The sequence below is a fragment of the Carassius auratus genome, chromosome 35 (assembly GCF_003368295.1).
Source record: "Carassius auratus strain Wakin chromosome 35, ASM336829v1, whole genome shotgun sequence".
Classification (NCBI taxonomy): Eukaryota; Metazoa; Chordata; class Actinopteri; order Cypriniformes; family Cyprinidae; genus Carassius; species Carassius auratus.
Genome location: NC_039277.1, coordinates 19,209,686 through 19,226,934, shown reverse-complemented (window position 1 = coordinate 19,226,934; position 17,249 = coordinate 19,209,686). Strand labels below are relative to the sequence as shown.

General features: G+C 42.9%; 1 protein-coding gene across 1 annotated transcript in view; it reads right to left on the bottom strand.

Moving 5' to 3' along the window:
- Nucleotides 1-4,727: 4,727 nt before the first annotated feature.
- LOC113053945 (neuropeptide FF receptor 1) overlaps nucleotides 4,728-17,249 on the bottom strand; it is a 16,094-nt gene continuing 3,572 nt past the window's right edge. The window contains exons 2-3 of the mRNA XM_026219101.1: nucleotides 7,004-7,103; nucleotides 4,728-5,813 (exon numbers count right to left, since the gene is read on the bottom strand). Of these exons, the coding sequence (XP_026074886.1) occupies nucleotides 4,928-5,813; nucleotides 7,004-7,103 (986 nt within the window). The 3' untranslated portion in view covers nucleotides 4,728-4,927. The remainder of the gene's footprint in view (nucleotides 5,814-7,003; nucleotides 7,104-17,249) is intronic.

Below are 17,249 nucleotides of genomic sequence, written 5' to 3'. Positions count from 1 at the left end.
AACGGGCAGGCAGCCTCAGGGTCCTGGACAGGACCTCGACTGCTTTGGCACATCAACTGCCTGGAGTTGCTGGCAGTGCATCTAGCTTTGCGACGGTTTCGTCCGCTAGTGCTGGACAAGCACGTGTTGGTCCGCACGGACAACACTGCGGCTGTTTCGTACATCAACCGACAAGGCGGGTTACGATCACGCCGCATGTCTCAACTCGCCCGTCATCTCCTCCTCTGGAGTCAGACGTGGCTCAAGTCGCTGCGCGCTGTCCACATCCCGGGGGAGCTCAATCGTGCAGCCGACGCGCTCTCACGACAGCTCACTTTCCCCGGGGAATGGCGACTCCATCCCCAGACGGTCCAGCTGATTTGGAGTCGATTCGGGGAAGCCCAGGTAGACCTGTTTGCTTCCCACGAGTCCTCCCACTGCCAGCTGTACTATTCCCTGTCCCAGGCCCCCCTGGGCACAGATGCACTGGCACACAGCTGGCCTCGGGCTTTACGCAAGTATGCGTTTCCCCCAGTGAGCCTGCTCGCACAGACACTGTGCAAGGTCAGGGAGGACGAGGAACAGGTCCTGTTGGTTGCGCCTTACTGGCCCACCCGGACCTGGTTTTCGGAACTCATGCTCCTCGTGACAGCCCCTCCCTGGCGCATCCCCCTGAGGAGAGACCTTCTCTCTCAGGGGCCTGGCACCATTTGGCACCCGCGCCCAGATCTCTGGAACCTCCATGTGTGGCTTCTAGACGGGACGCGGCAGACCTAAGTGATCTGCCCCCAGCGGTGGTAGACACTATCACTCAGGCTAGAGCCCCTTCTACGAGGCAGGCCTATGCTCTGAAGTGGAGTCTGTTCACGAATTGGTGTTCTTCTCACCGGGAAGACCCCCGGAGATGCCCGGTCAGAGTCGTGCTTTCTTTCCTGCAAGGTAGGCTGGAGCGTGGGCTGTCACCCTCCACCCTGAAGGTGTATGTGGCTGCCATTGCAGCACATCACGATGCAGTGGACGGCCGGTCCCTGAGGAGGCATGACCTGATCGTTAGGTTCCTGAGGGGTGCCAGAAGGTTACATCCTCCTAGGACACCCCTGATTCCCTCCTGGGACCTCTCTATTGCCCTGGCGGGACTTCAGAGGGGTCCCTTTGAGCCGCTGGATTCGGTTGAGCTGAAGTTCCTGTCTCTCAAGACAGCGCTCCTGATCGCGCTCACTTCCATCAAGAGGGTCGGGGACCTCCAAGCATTTTCGGTAAGTGAAGAGTGCCTTGTGTTCGGGCCGGCCTACTCTCACGTTGTCCTGAGACCCCGGCCTGGATACGTGCCCAAGGTTCCCACCACTCCCTTCCGAGACCAGGTGGTGAACCTGCAAGCGCTGCCCCTGGAGGAGGCAGATCCAGCCTTGTCGTTGCTGTGTCCCGTAAGAGCGCTTCGCATATACGTGGACCGCACCCAGAGCTTCAGAAGCTCTGAGCAGCTCCTGGTCTGCTATGGAGGTCAGCAGAAGGGGAAGGCTGTCTCTAAGCAGAGGTTGGCCCACTGGATAGTGGACGCCATCGCCTTGGCTTACCATTCCCAAGGCGAGCCGTGCCCCCTGGGGGTGAGGGCCCACTCCACACGGAGTGTGGCCTCCTCCTATGCGTTGGCGCACGGCGCCTCTCTGGCAGACATTTGTCGAGCTGCGGGCTGGGCGACACCTAACACCTTTGCGAGGTTTTACAACCTCCGTGTAGAGCCAGTTTCCTCCCGTGTGTTGGGTAACAGGTAATTGGCGGGAAGGGCTGGCTGGGTGTCTCGCTTGCTGCGCCATTCCCCCTAACACGGGGATGTGAGCGCCTTCTTCTCCCAGTAGAGTTCCCCGGTTGGCGTACCCTGGTCGAGCATCCTCCAGCACCCTCGGCGTCAGACTTGGCGGAGCAGTCTGTCGCCAGGCCCAGTACTGGCGTTAGCATGCCCGGAGCCGGTCAGCCCCTGTACTGGGCTAGGTGTCCATATGGCTGGGTTCCCTACGGGTAATCCCATATGTGTATTCTTCCACGGTAAGGTTTCCCTCTTGGCAAACCCGTGTCTTCCCTTGACAGATCGCTCTGTCAGTCTCTTCTGGCAGCTGTTCCATCCCTACTCCAAGGTAGGACCTGCCTCAGAGACCCTTTCCATATGTAGTACTGCCCCCTGGGTCAGTCCATATCGGTATATCCACATGTCACCTCCCTACGGGTAGGATGTGGTCTCCGTAGCGACCTTTCCTAAAGGCTCGCTTCCCCATTGTCTTGCCAGCTGAAAGAACAAATAGGGAAGATTTGAAGCAATCTTTCACTGAAGGTTGAAATCCCTTCCATTTACTTTATGTGGGCGGAACAGCAGCATGGCCTTCTCCAGCAGCGATGTACTCACCCTTTGGCCCCTTCGGTACCAAGGTCAGTGAATTTGCGCTGGGGCTTTGGGAAGGTTACGACCTTAAGCGTAGCTTTTGTGGCACGCCAAGGCTTGTCAACAATTGCAGCGCCTCAGGGTTGTGACGAGGTTCAGGTTATGGCGTTTTCCATAGGACCCCATTTGTCGGTCGACATAACTCGTAGTGACCGACAGATAGGGAACGTCTCGGTTACGTACGTAACCCTCGTTCCCTGATGGAGGGAACGGAGACGTTATGTCCCCATGCCACAACCTTGAACCATTCGCTGTTGCCGGGACACGTTCTCGGCTCCTCAGCGTAAAACCTAATGAGTGGATGCACCTGTCGCCCTATTTATACCCGCTGGCACGGGGAGTGGCTCAGGTGTGTTAATCCACTTGCCAATTTCATTGGCGTTTTCTCTTAAAATCAGAGATGATTGGCCTCCCAAGTGAGACCCCATTTGTCGGTCGACATAACGTCTCCGTTCCCTCCATCAGGGAACGAGGGTTACGTACGTAACCGAGACGTTCACTGCAGAGCATCCATTGATGAGACACTGATGCAACGCTACATTTCTACAAACCTGATGAAGAAACAAACTCCTCCTGATCTCAGATGAGCTGAGGGTGAGAATATTTTCACCACATTTTTCGTTTTTTTTGGGTGAACTATTCCTTTAAGATCAAAGCATGAACTTGGATCAGGATCATTCCTCAGGTAAAGGTCTCTCATATAAATTGTCAGTCTCGTAGGGAGTGCAACAGCAAGACAAACAACATTCAAAAATAAAAGCGTGATGTGGTTCACGTCAGCGACCTGCAGAATATTACACTGCACAAGAAGACTTCAAAACAGGCCAATAAACCTTATGAAAACGTCAGATTCACTCAGATTAATGCCACATTGTGTTCCAAGATAAATGACTGACTTCATGTGCCTTTTGTCATATTAAAGAAAATGTAAACACAACAAAAGCAACAACAAAAGTAGAGCATGATTAAATTTTATCCATCAGGTTCTGATTGGATTGAAAGAGGTTTGGGGTCCATTAACAAAACACTTGAATGAAACCTAAGCGATGTCAGCGAGAATGAACAAACATTTCTTCTTTAGAACAATGTCACTGATGAATAACTTGAATTAAGAAAGCAAATGTTGACTTTAATAACGTGTGCTGTCTGTAAAAACACATCTGAGGTTCCAGAGCCTCTGAGGACATGCGATTTTCATCTTTAATACTCCAGGTACATAAACGAAGTAATCCTTCATTTTCCAGCGTTTTCTTGCAGGTCAAGATCACAGCATCATCTCTCAAGGGAAATGATGTCGTTCTGCCGTGAGAGCGGCTCACAGTGCTGTAATTTGCTGCAGGTGTACGTAGTTTTCAGAAACGCTTCCTTTCGTCAATAGTGCTTTTGTTTTTCTAAAGAGAGGGAGAGCAATTCATTTCACTCATTAAATGTCAGCTCACACATTTTCTCTGGAAGGTTAAATGATAAAACGCTGCACATATGTTTCCAGGCAGATGATAATTATACAATCATTTACAGTTATGATGGAATATAATTGTACAGGCAACACTGTGTTCATCTTGTGTATTAAACTCTTCTCTAACTAACATTCATGATTAATCTGAAGTACTGCACCAAAATACTGCTTCTCACACGAGCGATGAACCATGAGGTGACTTCATTCATCAAACACAGAACTGTACAATATTTACAAATCACAATGTGCAAGAAACTATATATATATAGGTAAATAAATTAATACTTTTTTTCTTCAAGGACACATTAAATTGATCAAAAATAACAGTAGGAACATTTATAATGTTACAGTATAGATTTCTATTTCAAGTAAATGCTGTTCTTTTGAACTTTCTATTAATTCACAAAAAATGTATCACAGTTTCCACAGAAATATTGAGCAACATTGATAATAATCAGAAATGTTTCTTGAGCAGCAAATCATCATATTTTCATGATTTCTGAAGATCATGTGACACTGAAGACTGGAGGAATGATGCTGAAAATACAGCTGTGCATCACAGAAATACATTACACTTTAACACAGATTCACACAGAAAACAGTTATTTTAAATTGTAATAATATTTTGCTATTTGTACTGTATTTTTGATCAGATAAATGCAGCCTCGGTGAGCAGGAGACTTGTTTTTAAATATTTCAAATAAAAATAAATTACTAATTTATAAATAAATAAAATGATTCCAAACCTTTTAACACTAGCATAAATTATGTATACATATACACACACACACACACACACACACACATATATATATATATATATATATATTTTTTATATTATATTAATATTATTATATATTTTTGAATGATATGGGTTTATCACTATTGTCTTTTAGGGCTGCTTTTCCATAATTGCCATATTTTCATAAATGAATTTCATCTGTGAAGCTGCTTTGAAAGCATTTGTATTGTATAAAGCGCTAAAGAAATAAATGTGACTAAGAAATTGAGGATTAAAAACAGAAGCATGTCAGCCTCAGTAAATGTCAACTGATAAATCAACGCTCCCAGGCGTTATATATTTTCCCTCCTGTTGAAGACACTTTCCCGATCTCTCTTGTTATAGACGTGCTGCTGTTTCCCCCTTCAGCTGAAGAGCCCTTGGTGTCCATCTCCAGACAAACACATCCCGTCAGGTCACTTTCGGTGAAGATCCGGTTGGTTCTCGAGCCTAAGCTGAGCGGGTGGCCGCTAGCAGCTCTATTTAACTGGCTTCCAGCTCTGGGTCGTTTGATTCTGAATCTCGTCTTCTCTCGGCCCCAGCAACAAACCTGATGCTGACACGCGGCCTGGAAGCCTCTCTTGAAGTTCTCGTTGAAGTAGCCGTAGATAATAGGGTTCACGCTGGAATTGGAGAAGGCCAGCCAGTGAGAGAGAGGGAACACATAGCTAGTGAGGAGCTCTAGACTGTCCTCGTCTGGACGGGCGTAATCGGTCAGCAGCATGAGCGTCCACAGCGGCAGCCAGGACAGCATGAAGAGCACAGCCACCACCATCAGCATCTTAATGACCCGGATCTTTCTGTGAGACGCGGGGACATCGGGCTGCTCGGCTCGGGTCAGGACGGCTGTGGCGTACAGCTTTGCTCCGATCCGGCCGTACATGAGCATGATGAGCGCCAGGGGAATGACGTATACGTGCAGGAACAGGACGGTGGTGTACACTTTCCTCATCTCTGGGTCGGGCCAGGTCTCGTAGCAGGAGTACAGCGGGTATGTTCTGTTGTCACCGTGAACCATGACGTGCCCTTTCTCTTGCTGGACGGTTAACATTAACACGGAGGGAAACATTATGGTGAGAGCGAGCACCCATATCATCCCTATAGACACCTTTGCCACAAAGAGCGTAAGTTTGGGCCTGAACGGGTGAACGATGCAGCGAAACCTGGGTTTCAGACGAGGAGAAAACACACGGGGACATTAACCCAGATTTACTGCTTCAAGTTATAATTTATATTATATAATTTATCAAATGTATAAATATAATTTATGTATCAATTATATATTTAACTTTTTTTTTATTATTTGATCATATATACCGATCTCGAATCTCCCTTTTCTTTCCAAGATACTAGAAAAGTATCCTCACAATTATATTCCTTCTTAGAGAAAATGTTATCTGTTACATAGCCGTAGATGTATCATATCGATCACAAGTGCAGTATGGAGTACCTCAAGGCTCAGTACTAGGGCCGCTACTCTTCACGCTTTATATGTTACCCTTGGGAGATATCATCAGGAAACATGGTGTTAGCTTTCACTGTTATGCTGATGATACTCAGCTCTATATTTCTTCGCGGCCCGGTGAAACACACCAATTTGAAAAACTAATGGAATGCATAGTCGATATAAAAAACTGGATGACGAGTAATTTCTTACTGCTAAATTCAGAAAAAACAGAGGTGTTAATCATAGGGCCTAAAAACTCTGCATGTAATAACCTAGAACACTGTCTAAGACTTGATGGTTGCTCTGTCAATTCTTCGTCATCAGTTAGGAACCTAGGTGTGCTACTTGATCGCAATCTTTCCTTAGAAAGCCACGTTTCTAGCATTTGTAAAACTGCATTTTTCCATCTCAAAAATATATCTAAATTACGGCCTATGCTCTCAATGTCAAATGCAGAAATGTTAATCCATGCATTTATGACCTCAAGGTTAGACTATTGTAATGCTTTATTGGGTGGTTGTTCTGCACGCTTAGTAAACAAACTACAGCTAGTCCAAAATGCAGCAGCAAGAGTTCTTACTAGAACCAGGAAGTATGACCATATTAGCCCGGTCCTGTCCACACTGCACTGGCTCCCTATCAAACATCGTATAGATTTTAAAATATTGCTTATTACTTATAAAGCCCTGAATGGTTTAGCACCTCAGTATTTGAATGAGCTCCTTTTACATTATACTCCTCTACGTCCGCTACGTTCTCAAAACTCAGGCAATTTGATAATACCTAGAATATCGAGCTACACACTTCAGATGTGAGCAACGACTGTAACAATACCACTGCTCTATTGTTTCCTTCACAAACATGTTTATTTCATTTCATTTAATTCCCAAAATGATGAACACTTACCTGTCCACAGCAATGGCGACTAATGTGAAAACAGAGGCACAGACGGATGTTCCTTGCACCAATCCACTCAGTTTACATACTGTGTTGCTGAAAGGCCAGCCTAACAAAGACAGAAGCATTAAATATAGAAATTCAGTTTACTAAACTAGATACAGTTCAAAGGCAAACACCGATGTTGGCTTGAGAAAGCCTTGTCTGAATGTTTTAAATCTTTCAAAGTTTGAAATTAATTTGTTAATATTTTGGCTACCAATTTTATAATTTTGCTAACAAGTTTTACCATGTTGCAAGCATTATTTTGCGTGTTGCTCGCATGTTTTACCAAGTTGGTAAGGTTTTAATATGTTGCTAACAAATTGCCAGCATGTTTTAGCATTTTGCAAGCATGATTTAGCACATTGATAACATGTTTTAGAACATAGCTAACATATTTTAGCACGTTGCTAGCATCTTGACAAGTGGCTAGCATGATGAAACTGTTAACATGTTTTAGCACATTGCTGGCATGATTTAACACACTGAAAGTATGTTTTAACATGTTTTAACTAATTGTTAACATGTTTTTCCAACATGTCTTAACAAATTGTTAGTATGTCTTATCAAATTACTATTATGTTTTAACATGTTGCTATCATTTTTTAATGTTGTTAGCATGTTTTTACAAATCTTGACAAGTTGCTAGCATGTTTTACCAAGTTTCAAACATTAGTTTCACAGTTTTAACATGCTGTTAACATTTCTTCGACTAGTTGCCATGCTTTGCTAACAGTAGATAGCCAGTCATTATGATCACCCTCAGTTATTACCTTAGCAACAGCATAATAACATCCACCAGTGTGTTTTCACAGGCCAATATCACGTACATTTCTGTAGCAGAAATGAGTCAAATCAGACAAATCAAAGAGTCTATCAGAGCTGTGTGCATTGAAACATGAGCTGAATTCCTCAGGAAGTCATAAATCAGTTCTAGTGCCACAGGAACCAAACAAGATAACCAACCAACCAACTTGTTCACACAACAGCTTTCAACATTAACACCAATATAACAATTATTGACAATTTTAATTCAAAGAAGAGATTGTCAAATTTATTGTTCGTGATTGGAATGCAACGCTGGACATCACATGTAAACCCAGGAGATCAAGTTAAATACTTGCATTGACTTCCCCCCCCAGCCAGTGAAACCAGACTGAAATTCCTAAGGGGGAAGGGCTTTAAACCTTTGTCTTCACAGAAAAGTCCTTTGCCAGAGAATGGCAAAGAAACCCTTTTTATACATTATATATGGACCAGAATGAACTCAAAAAAGACTTATGAATGAATCATTCCATTGCTTAACTCCATATTCATTTACGTGTAACCCAAACATTTGACTATCATGTATAATCACTTATTGTGTATGTCTTTTGATAACTATAGGATACCTAGTCATGTCTAGTATTCAAATAATCGCATTTTCTTGCTTGATATTGTCCTGACAATCATTTATTTGTAAAATATATCATAATCATGTTATAGGAATCATGTCCAAAATTAGACCCTGTGAGGCAAGAACCACATGCTTGGTAAGATAAACAAATGATTTATGATACCCAAGACTCAAGAACATATCTGATTGGTCAAGGCAACATTTGAGGGGTGGCCAACAGGAAGTTTTAAATACTTTGGACACGATGTAATTTGGTTTTTAGTCATGCTTTTTTTTAGTCATGCCTTGCTTTTAGTTCTAGTCTGCCTGCTGCTATTAGCCATGTCGGCTTTTAGTCTGCTTTTAGTTCTAGTCTAGCTGCTGCTATTAGCCATGTCGGCTTTTAGTTCCAGCCTTGCTCGTGCTATCAGTCATGCCTGCTCTTAGCTTTTAGCTTGTAGCTTTGCTACCTAGCTTTAGCTTGTAGCATCTAGCCATGCGGTAGTCATCATTGTTCTTTGAGCGCGGTTCCAGCGTGCCTGCCTGCTGCTACTATGAGAAGGAACACAACCTAGTCTCGTCAAACTTTATTTCTTTTCTTTTCCGTTTGAGAGTTTCGTGTTCTGAGTTAAGTTTTGTAACGTCCATTCAACTTCAACCAGCGAACACGACTCTGCACTTTCAGCCAACGCCCAACAACCACGGGCTTCCCAAGACGTCACTTCAGAGACTGAACTTCCAGCCAATCAACGACCTCGGGATAGCCCTTTCACCGAGGCTCCTTCTTCACAGGAGATGCAAGTAACTTTACCTCCAGACTGTGACCTTTACTGGTGTATCTAATATAATTTTAACCTCATTGAGGAACTCAATGCGAGCGCTAATTACGTGATTGATGGTTGTTCATGTTTATGCAATTTAACGTATTGCTGTTAACTTGGGATTCCATATTTCCATTCTCTTAAACTCATCTTTCCCTAACTTTCGACCTTCCTGCAACTTGTGTGAATGTGTGTGTGCGTGCGTTTATGTGTTAGATTAGTTTGTATGTCTTAGATTTATCTAATAAAGCCTTATTCATATTGAAAAGAGAAGTATCTTGTGTTTTGTGCTTACAAGTTAATGTCTTAAACTGTCGATCTTGTTACTGTGCTAATTGATAGTGTTTTCACTATAGTTTGGATATTAGTATCCAGCGCAGATTTGATGTTAAACGGCTCGTTCACTGAACCGCAGGCGCGTCTCCGTGAACAGCCGTGAAACAGTGATTCTGTTCAAATTCCCTTTAAAATCTTAAATGATTCCCTTTGAGCTAAATTGACCTGTTTCCCTTACATTTATAATGGTGGAGAATGATTGCGGGCAGTTTAATCTAAATTGTGAGCATAAACCAAGTTATTCAATCTTTGATTTTGCTAAAGGAATGAAAAGATGAGAAGCTTGCGAGACGTGTGTGTTTGAGAGTGTGACGTAAGCAGCGCGCGCCCTCCCGCTTGAATGAAAGGAGCTAGAGGAGACTTTAACTCGAGTCCGTCTCCCCTTTGTTAACAGCAGTAAGTGAACTTAAAAGTAAACATCTGGGATCGTACAATAAGGTAGAAATTGAGCGTGTTCCTCATTTGTGTAATGCCTTGTTTTATAGCTGATTTGATTTCACTGCGTGTTCCAGTGTCTCAAACGCTATCTCAGTCACTGTTTGCTGAACGGAGCTAAACTGTTAGTGTTTCAAAAGGGATATAAATCGGTGAATAAAGAATAGTTTTGAGCGGGTTCCTCAATCTATTTATCAAAGTCCCCGTATTCATATTTCATATAGTTTGATTGCCAGTGCGTGTTCCACTGCCGAATCAAATTTGATATTCGACTCCCCTAAGTTAACGTTAAACATTAGAGAACAATGTTTGCCCATGTGTATCCGTTCACAAAGTGAATGCAATCTCGCGTAACACTGCGTGTGTCCGAGAGTAATTTGAATGGGAGTATTTTAAAAGCTTGATCAAGTAAATTTTAACTGTGTACCAACAGCGAAGGAAAACTTTTATGTTTGTGTCCAGAAAAACTGGCACGGAGATTCAAATTGCTGAGATTGATATAATAACTACAGCAGGAAGCTGCTATTTGAATTAAGATAAATTTAACTCTATACAAACTGAGAGTTTAAGCGCCACATCGCAAAACCAACTGGAAGGCGGTGTTGTTATTTGTACAGTGTTGAAATGAGCCGACATTTCATGGTAACATACTTAACTGTATTTGCAACAATGCAACGAATCATGTGCTAATCCACTAGAATGTGTTTTGGTTGCCATAGTGACGACCGTGACCCGGAAGCCTTTAACGTACTTCCGGAGCAACTCTGAACTGTGCAAGCGCAGCGCACAAACTCCACGGTGTCGCTAAGCTAACGAAACCATTGCATTTACATTGAAGTCTATACTAAAGCCACTAGCCTCAAAGGTTAGCCGTTAGCATTACCATCCAGTGGTAGAATAATGTGTGTTTGGGCAACGCTGACGTGATTTAACCATTTTAAACATCTTAACTAACACTTGTTAGTCCATTTCTTTTTATCGCTCTCTTTTCTCACTAGACCACTTATTTTCATTTTACTAGAAAGGGAAATACTGACTCACAATTATTAATTGTCAAATTGAAATTTAATTGAAACATTAAATTTATTTTGAATCATTTAAAATTTCCCTTTCAGATCATTTCATATGATCTTTTATTTCTAGTACTCTCTTTTGGGTCTAACTATTTTAGGAATGAATAAGCCTTGAACTTTGGAAGTTAAAGTAAACTTATTCTTCCTAATTTATTTATTACCCATCTGAATATATGCTATTCAGACCTTTACTTATTTGAATGCGTTTTACCCCTCTTCCTGTTTTGGTTATACACTTAACCACTATTGTTTTACGTATTGATTTCCTCTTTTTAATTTCATTTTTGCATATTTTGCCCATTTATTAATTTTTTTTCATTTTCCTATTTCTTACCATTTCTTTTGTGTATCCTAGCCTGGGAACGACAAACCTGAGCCCTAAAAGGAGACATTGTTATCCCTCACTACGAGTTCAAATAAATTAGAAAGACAACCCTCTTTCATTTAAAGTTTATTTTGTTTGATTAGTTGTGCAGCAACTAACACAACGCTCTCCTTGTAGTTGAGATAACCGCTACTGAGACTTACCATCTCCGTCCTCTCTCTCCTTTACTTTCCTCTTCTCTTTTTACATTTGTAGGACATGTAAGAACCATCAATCAATTCTAAGTGAAGTAAATACACAATCGTGCCAAAGACGACGAATCATCCTTATGAATTTGATTGTAATCATCCTCTTTTGTTCTTCCTAACCTCCCTACATTTGGAAACGCAATCCAAGTTTTAGCATCTCATCCAACGTTGAGATCAATTTAATAGAGATACGTGTTGAGCAACTGTCGCCTTCGCTGACTCCCTGGTGAGCGGTCCAACTGAAAGGTGTACGGTGCCAATCCTGTCAGACTAAGAAAAGAGATATCAGAATTATTATTGTATTCTTTTGTCCAAAGCAAGAAATATAATAATATTGTTTATGTTTTTGATAACATTTAATTGGAAAAAATTATTTTCCTCATTTGAAAAACAGAAATTGTGCTTGTCATTTGAATTTGTTTTTCACCTCTGTCTCTCTTTTCCTCTTCCTCATTAGAGTGACAAAGTCTTCGCATCTCTAGTCTACTTAGACACCCTGAGACCAACACAGTCATCACCACATTTCACTAGTGGTTCACAATCACTGATACAACACTTAGTTGTCCCACCACACATAGGCTTTTACTCCACACAGATCTGTGTCAGTCTCTCTTCTCCCCAGCGTGCCAACATGCCGCAGACTGCAGACCCCATTTCCCATGGGGAAGATGTGAACATTTGGCTGAGAGGCATAACAGACAGCCTCACTCCAAAGACATTTGAACTGTTATTATTTTTAATAATAATCCTAATCCTGAGAAGATTCCTGACACAAGATTCAAGCCAGAACAACAACCACGAGGAGCTAGTCAAGATCACGAGCTCACTAAGCTATGCCTTCACCACCCAGCTGAAACTGAGCGACAAGCACATCACCCACCTTCAAGAGGAGCTGACACGTGCTGAACGTCGCATAGACAAGTTGGAAGTGAAAGTTCAAAATCAACTCAAAGCACCCAGCGAGAGGGAGCAGGATACAACAGAACAAGTTATGAAGCTCCTAGCAGCCCTGGCAGCAGCTCAGCTCGACCAGCAACATACAACGGCTGCTCAGAAAGACCTGGTAAACAGACTCCAGTATGCCGAACAGCTACTAGAGAAAGCCAAGCTAGATATCAGAAACAAGAACTCTGAAATCAGTGCTTTGAAAGACCACCTTGAAAGGTACAGAACTGAAATGGACAATCTGACCCAACAACTAGATGATACCAACGATGAGCTCTACATGGTCAGAAAAGAACTCCAAAATGCTTACAAGCACAAACTAGAGCCAAGAAAAGAGAAACATCTCTTAGCCTCATCACTGCTGAGCAGAGCAGAGTCCCACGTCCAAGAACTGGCATGTGACGAAAGGAGCGAAGGGCCACAACCCAAAACCTCACCTGCCTTCGCCACACAACCCTTTCCTGCCAACGAAAGAAAACCTCCCGTCCAAGGCCTTGAAGCTGCACACGGGATGACCATCAAAGACCTCAACAAGCTGTCTAAAAACATCAGCAGGTTCAACCCGAACTCCACAGAGAGCCCCGACATCCAAGCTTATCTGCGAGATATCGAATTTCACCTGGAAGTGAGACCTCATGTGACTGACAGAGACTGGTTATACCTCCTTAGAGCCACGTCCAGTTCCGAGGTACGAAACTTTCTAGATCGACAGCCCAGTCAAACCAAGTCAAACTACCAGCGACTTCGTGAGGTCCTGATTAAAGAGTTTACAGACCCAGAGTCTGAACATGGACTGTTAACTGCCTTGGAAACCAAACAAGGTCGTCAAGAGACTCCACAAGCTTATTACAACCGACTCCGACAATCCTACTTTGGTGCACACAACAGCCCTGACCTTGAAGAGGATGTGAATTTCAAAACCCTCTTCCTAAAGAATCTGCACCCCGGAGTAAGTCACCATCTAGGTGTCATGGCCTGTCCGAACTCCATGACCATCCAACAGTTGCGTGACCTAACACAGAAGGCCTATAACAAGCAGAAGTTGGCCTCAAAGAAAGGTAACAAAACATCCACACTCTTGAACTCTGTCAACAAAGACTCAAGCCTTGCACTGGACGACACCCAGCGGCATCACAACACCAGAGTCTTCCATCAAGAGCACAGAGAACGTGACGCCCATATCCACGACCGCTTTCAGCCCAACTGCTGGAAAAATCCATGGGACCAGCCACGCTTCTCAAGAAACCAAAAGGATAACATCTGGAAACCTAACCAGATATCCAAAGGTAATCACCTGACTCATCCAAGAGCAACTCGTGTGGGTAAGCGACAACAAAACCCACCTCAGCACCACTCAGACATGCACAGTGCTGAGTACTCACAAGAACATAACCGCTTACCATTAGAAGACACGGAACAAGTCATGGAACAACTAAGAGAGTTCCTTCAAGACAATTTACATGCAGGTGACCACAAAGTTGAGTCATGCTCGCTGTGATCAGCGACAGAACGGAAGGCCGGTGATCACCTGGTGCACCGCATCAGAGATGACAAGCACCTGTTCAACAACAACCCAGAATGAACAAGTCTTTCACGGCCAACTGTTGATGAAAAATCTGAGGTACTAAAGGACATCACCTCAGTCACTAACAAACTGTCAAATGAACTCCAACTCCAAGTACCACATTCCCTGTCTGTGCAACAGCAACCACCAGAGCACAGAAGGTCAGAAAGTCTGCTACAGCCAGAAGGCATCACAAGAAGAATGCAACATAGGAGACAAGTTTTGCAACTCAGCTTCACACAGCCATGCCAAACTGCCTCCGACGGCGTGCTAAAGAACTTCCTGCCTTGCTGGACTGACCCCTCATTAGACCATGGACACGCCCTCATCCAAGCCAAAGATGCAGAGAGCCAGTCTTCAGTGACATGCTAGAAAAAGGGGGAGACAACACAGACTTGAACAGATCTGACCACACATGCACTACACCAGTAATACACAACATTACCTACACCCAGAGGTAAACACATCTACTGATAACACAGTCAACAAACATATTCTTCCCACAGGTAGAATATCCAACTTTTAGCGTAACAAAGTTACACATACCCACCATGAAGAAATTTGCAGCCATCCTCACAATAGGTAGAACACCTGACACTAAGTTAAGGTTCACGACACACTAGCTGCACCTGACATCCTAGCTCAATAGTAGTTGTAACACATGCTAGGAAAACCCACAGCAGCCTTGTTTTGTTTTGTTCTTCTTTTACCTATCCTTCTCCTTCCCCTCTTTCCTGAGTAGGTGAAATGCCTAGACACCCTGCGAGGGTTGAAGGTCTGATATTAGGATTGACTCGCAACACCTAATATCCGCCAGCCACTCTAAACTGAATGGAAGCCAGAGAGCTCCATGCATGATAGGTCAATCCATTGAATTGAAAATGAAATTACTAGAAAACTAATGGTAAACATGTAAAGTAAGACAACCTAGAAGAACCAAACAAAGTTAACCACAAATTTGATTGATGAATCAAAATAAAAACAATTTCCAAAGACCATCTAAACTATCCTCAATGTGCTAAACTACATTGACTAATTGAACTTAACCACGTGTACCTAAATAACCTGATGCTGCACCAGTACAGTAACTGTCATGGAGGTGGTTGTCTTGCTGTTTGCTGTGTTTGTCTGCTTCTTCTGCCTTTGTTTCTCCAGCGATCGACGATGTCTTCACCTAAACACCTCGCCGATCGAAAGGGGGATATATGTAGCAGAAATGAGTCAAATCAGACAAATCAAAGAGTCTATCAGAGCTGTGTGCATTGAAACATGAGCTGAATTCCTCAGGAAGTCATAAATCAGTTCTAGTGCCACAGGACCAAACAAGATAACCAACCAACCAACTTGTTCACACAACAGGCTTTCAACATTAACACCAATAGAACAATTATTGACAATTTTAATTCAAAGAAGAGATTGTCAAATTTATTGTTCGTGATTGAATGCAACGCTGGACATCACATGTAAACCCAGGAGATCAAAGTTAAATACTTGCATTGACTTCCCCCCCCAGCCAGTGAAACCAGACTGAAATTCCTAAGGGGGAAGGGCTTTAAACCTTTGTCTTCACAGAAAAGTCCTTGCCAGAGAATGGCAAAGAAACCCTTTTTATACATTATATATGGACCAGAATGAACTTCAAAAAGACCTTATGAATGAATCATTCCATTGCTTAACTCCATATTCATTTACGTGTAACCCAAACATTTGACTATCATGTATAATCACTTATTGTGTATGTCTTTTGATAACTATAGGATACCTAGTCAATGTCTAGTATTCAAATAATCGCATTTTCTTGCTTGATATTGTCCTGACAATCATTTATTTGTAAAATATATCATAATCATGTTATAGGAATTCATGTCCAAAATTAGACCCTGTGAGAGCAAGAACCACATGGCTTGGTAGATAAACAAATGATTTATGATACCCAAGACTCAAGAACATATCTGATTGGTCAAGGCAACATTTGAGGGGTGGCCAAACAGGAAGTTTTAAATACTTTGGACACGAATGTAATTTGGTTTTAGTCATGCTTTTTTTTAGTCATGCCTGCTTTTAGTTCTAGTCTGCCTGCTGCTATTAGCCATGTCTTAGTCTGCTTTTTTCTAGTCTAGCTGCTGCTATTAGCCATGTCGGCTTTTCCAGCCTGCTCGTGCTATCAGTCATGCCTGCTCTTAGCTTTTAGCTTGTAGCTTTGCTACCTAGCTTTAGCTTGTAGCATCTAGCCATGCGGTAGTCATCATCTTGTTCGGCGAGCGCGGTTCCAGCGTGCCTGCCTGCTGCTACTATGAGAAGGAACACAACCTAGTCTCGTCAAACTTTATTTCTTTTCTTTTCCGTTTGAGAGTTTCGTGTTCTGAGTTAAGTTTTGTAACGTCCATTCAACTTCAACCAGCGAACACGACTCTGCACTTTCAGCCAACGCCCAACAACCACGGGCTTCCCAAGACGTCACTTCAGAGACTGAACTTCCAGCCAATCAACGACCTCGGGATAGCCCTTTCACGAGGCTCCTTTCACAGGAGATGCAAGTAACTTTACCTCCAGACTGTGACCTTTACTGGTGTATCTAAATATAATTTTAACCTCATTGAGGAACTCAATGCGAGCGCTAATTACGTGATTGATGGTTGTTCATGTTTATGCAATTTAACGTATTTGGCTGTTAACTTGGGATTCCATATTTCCATTCTCTTAAACTCATCTTTCCCTAACTTTCGACCTTCCTGCAACTTGTGTGAATGTGTGGTGTGCGTGCGTTTATGTGTTAGATTAGTTTGTATGTCTTAGATTTATCTAATAAAGCCTTATTCATATTGAAAAGAGAAGTATCTTGTGTTTTAGTGCTTACAAGTAATGTAAAATGTCTTAAAAACTGGTCGATCTTTGTTTACTGTGCTAATTGATAGTGTTTATTCACTATAGTTTGGATATTAGTATCCAGCGCAGATTTGATGTTAAACGGCTCGTTCACTTGAACCGCAGGCGCGTCTCCGGTGAACAGCCGTGAAACAGTGATCTGTTCAAAATTCCCTTTAAAATCTTAAATGATTCCCTTTGAGCTAAATTGACCTGTTTCCCTTAC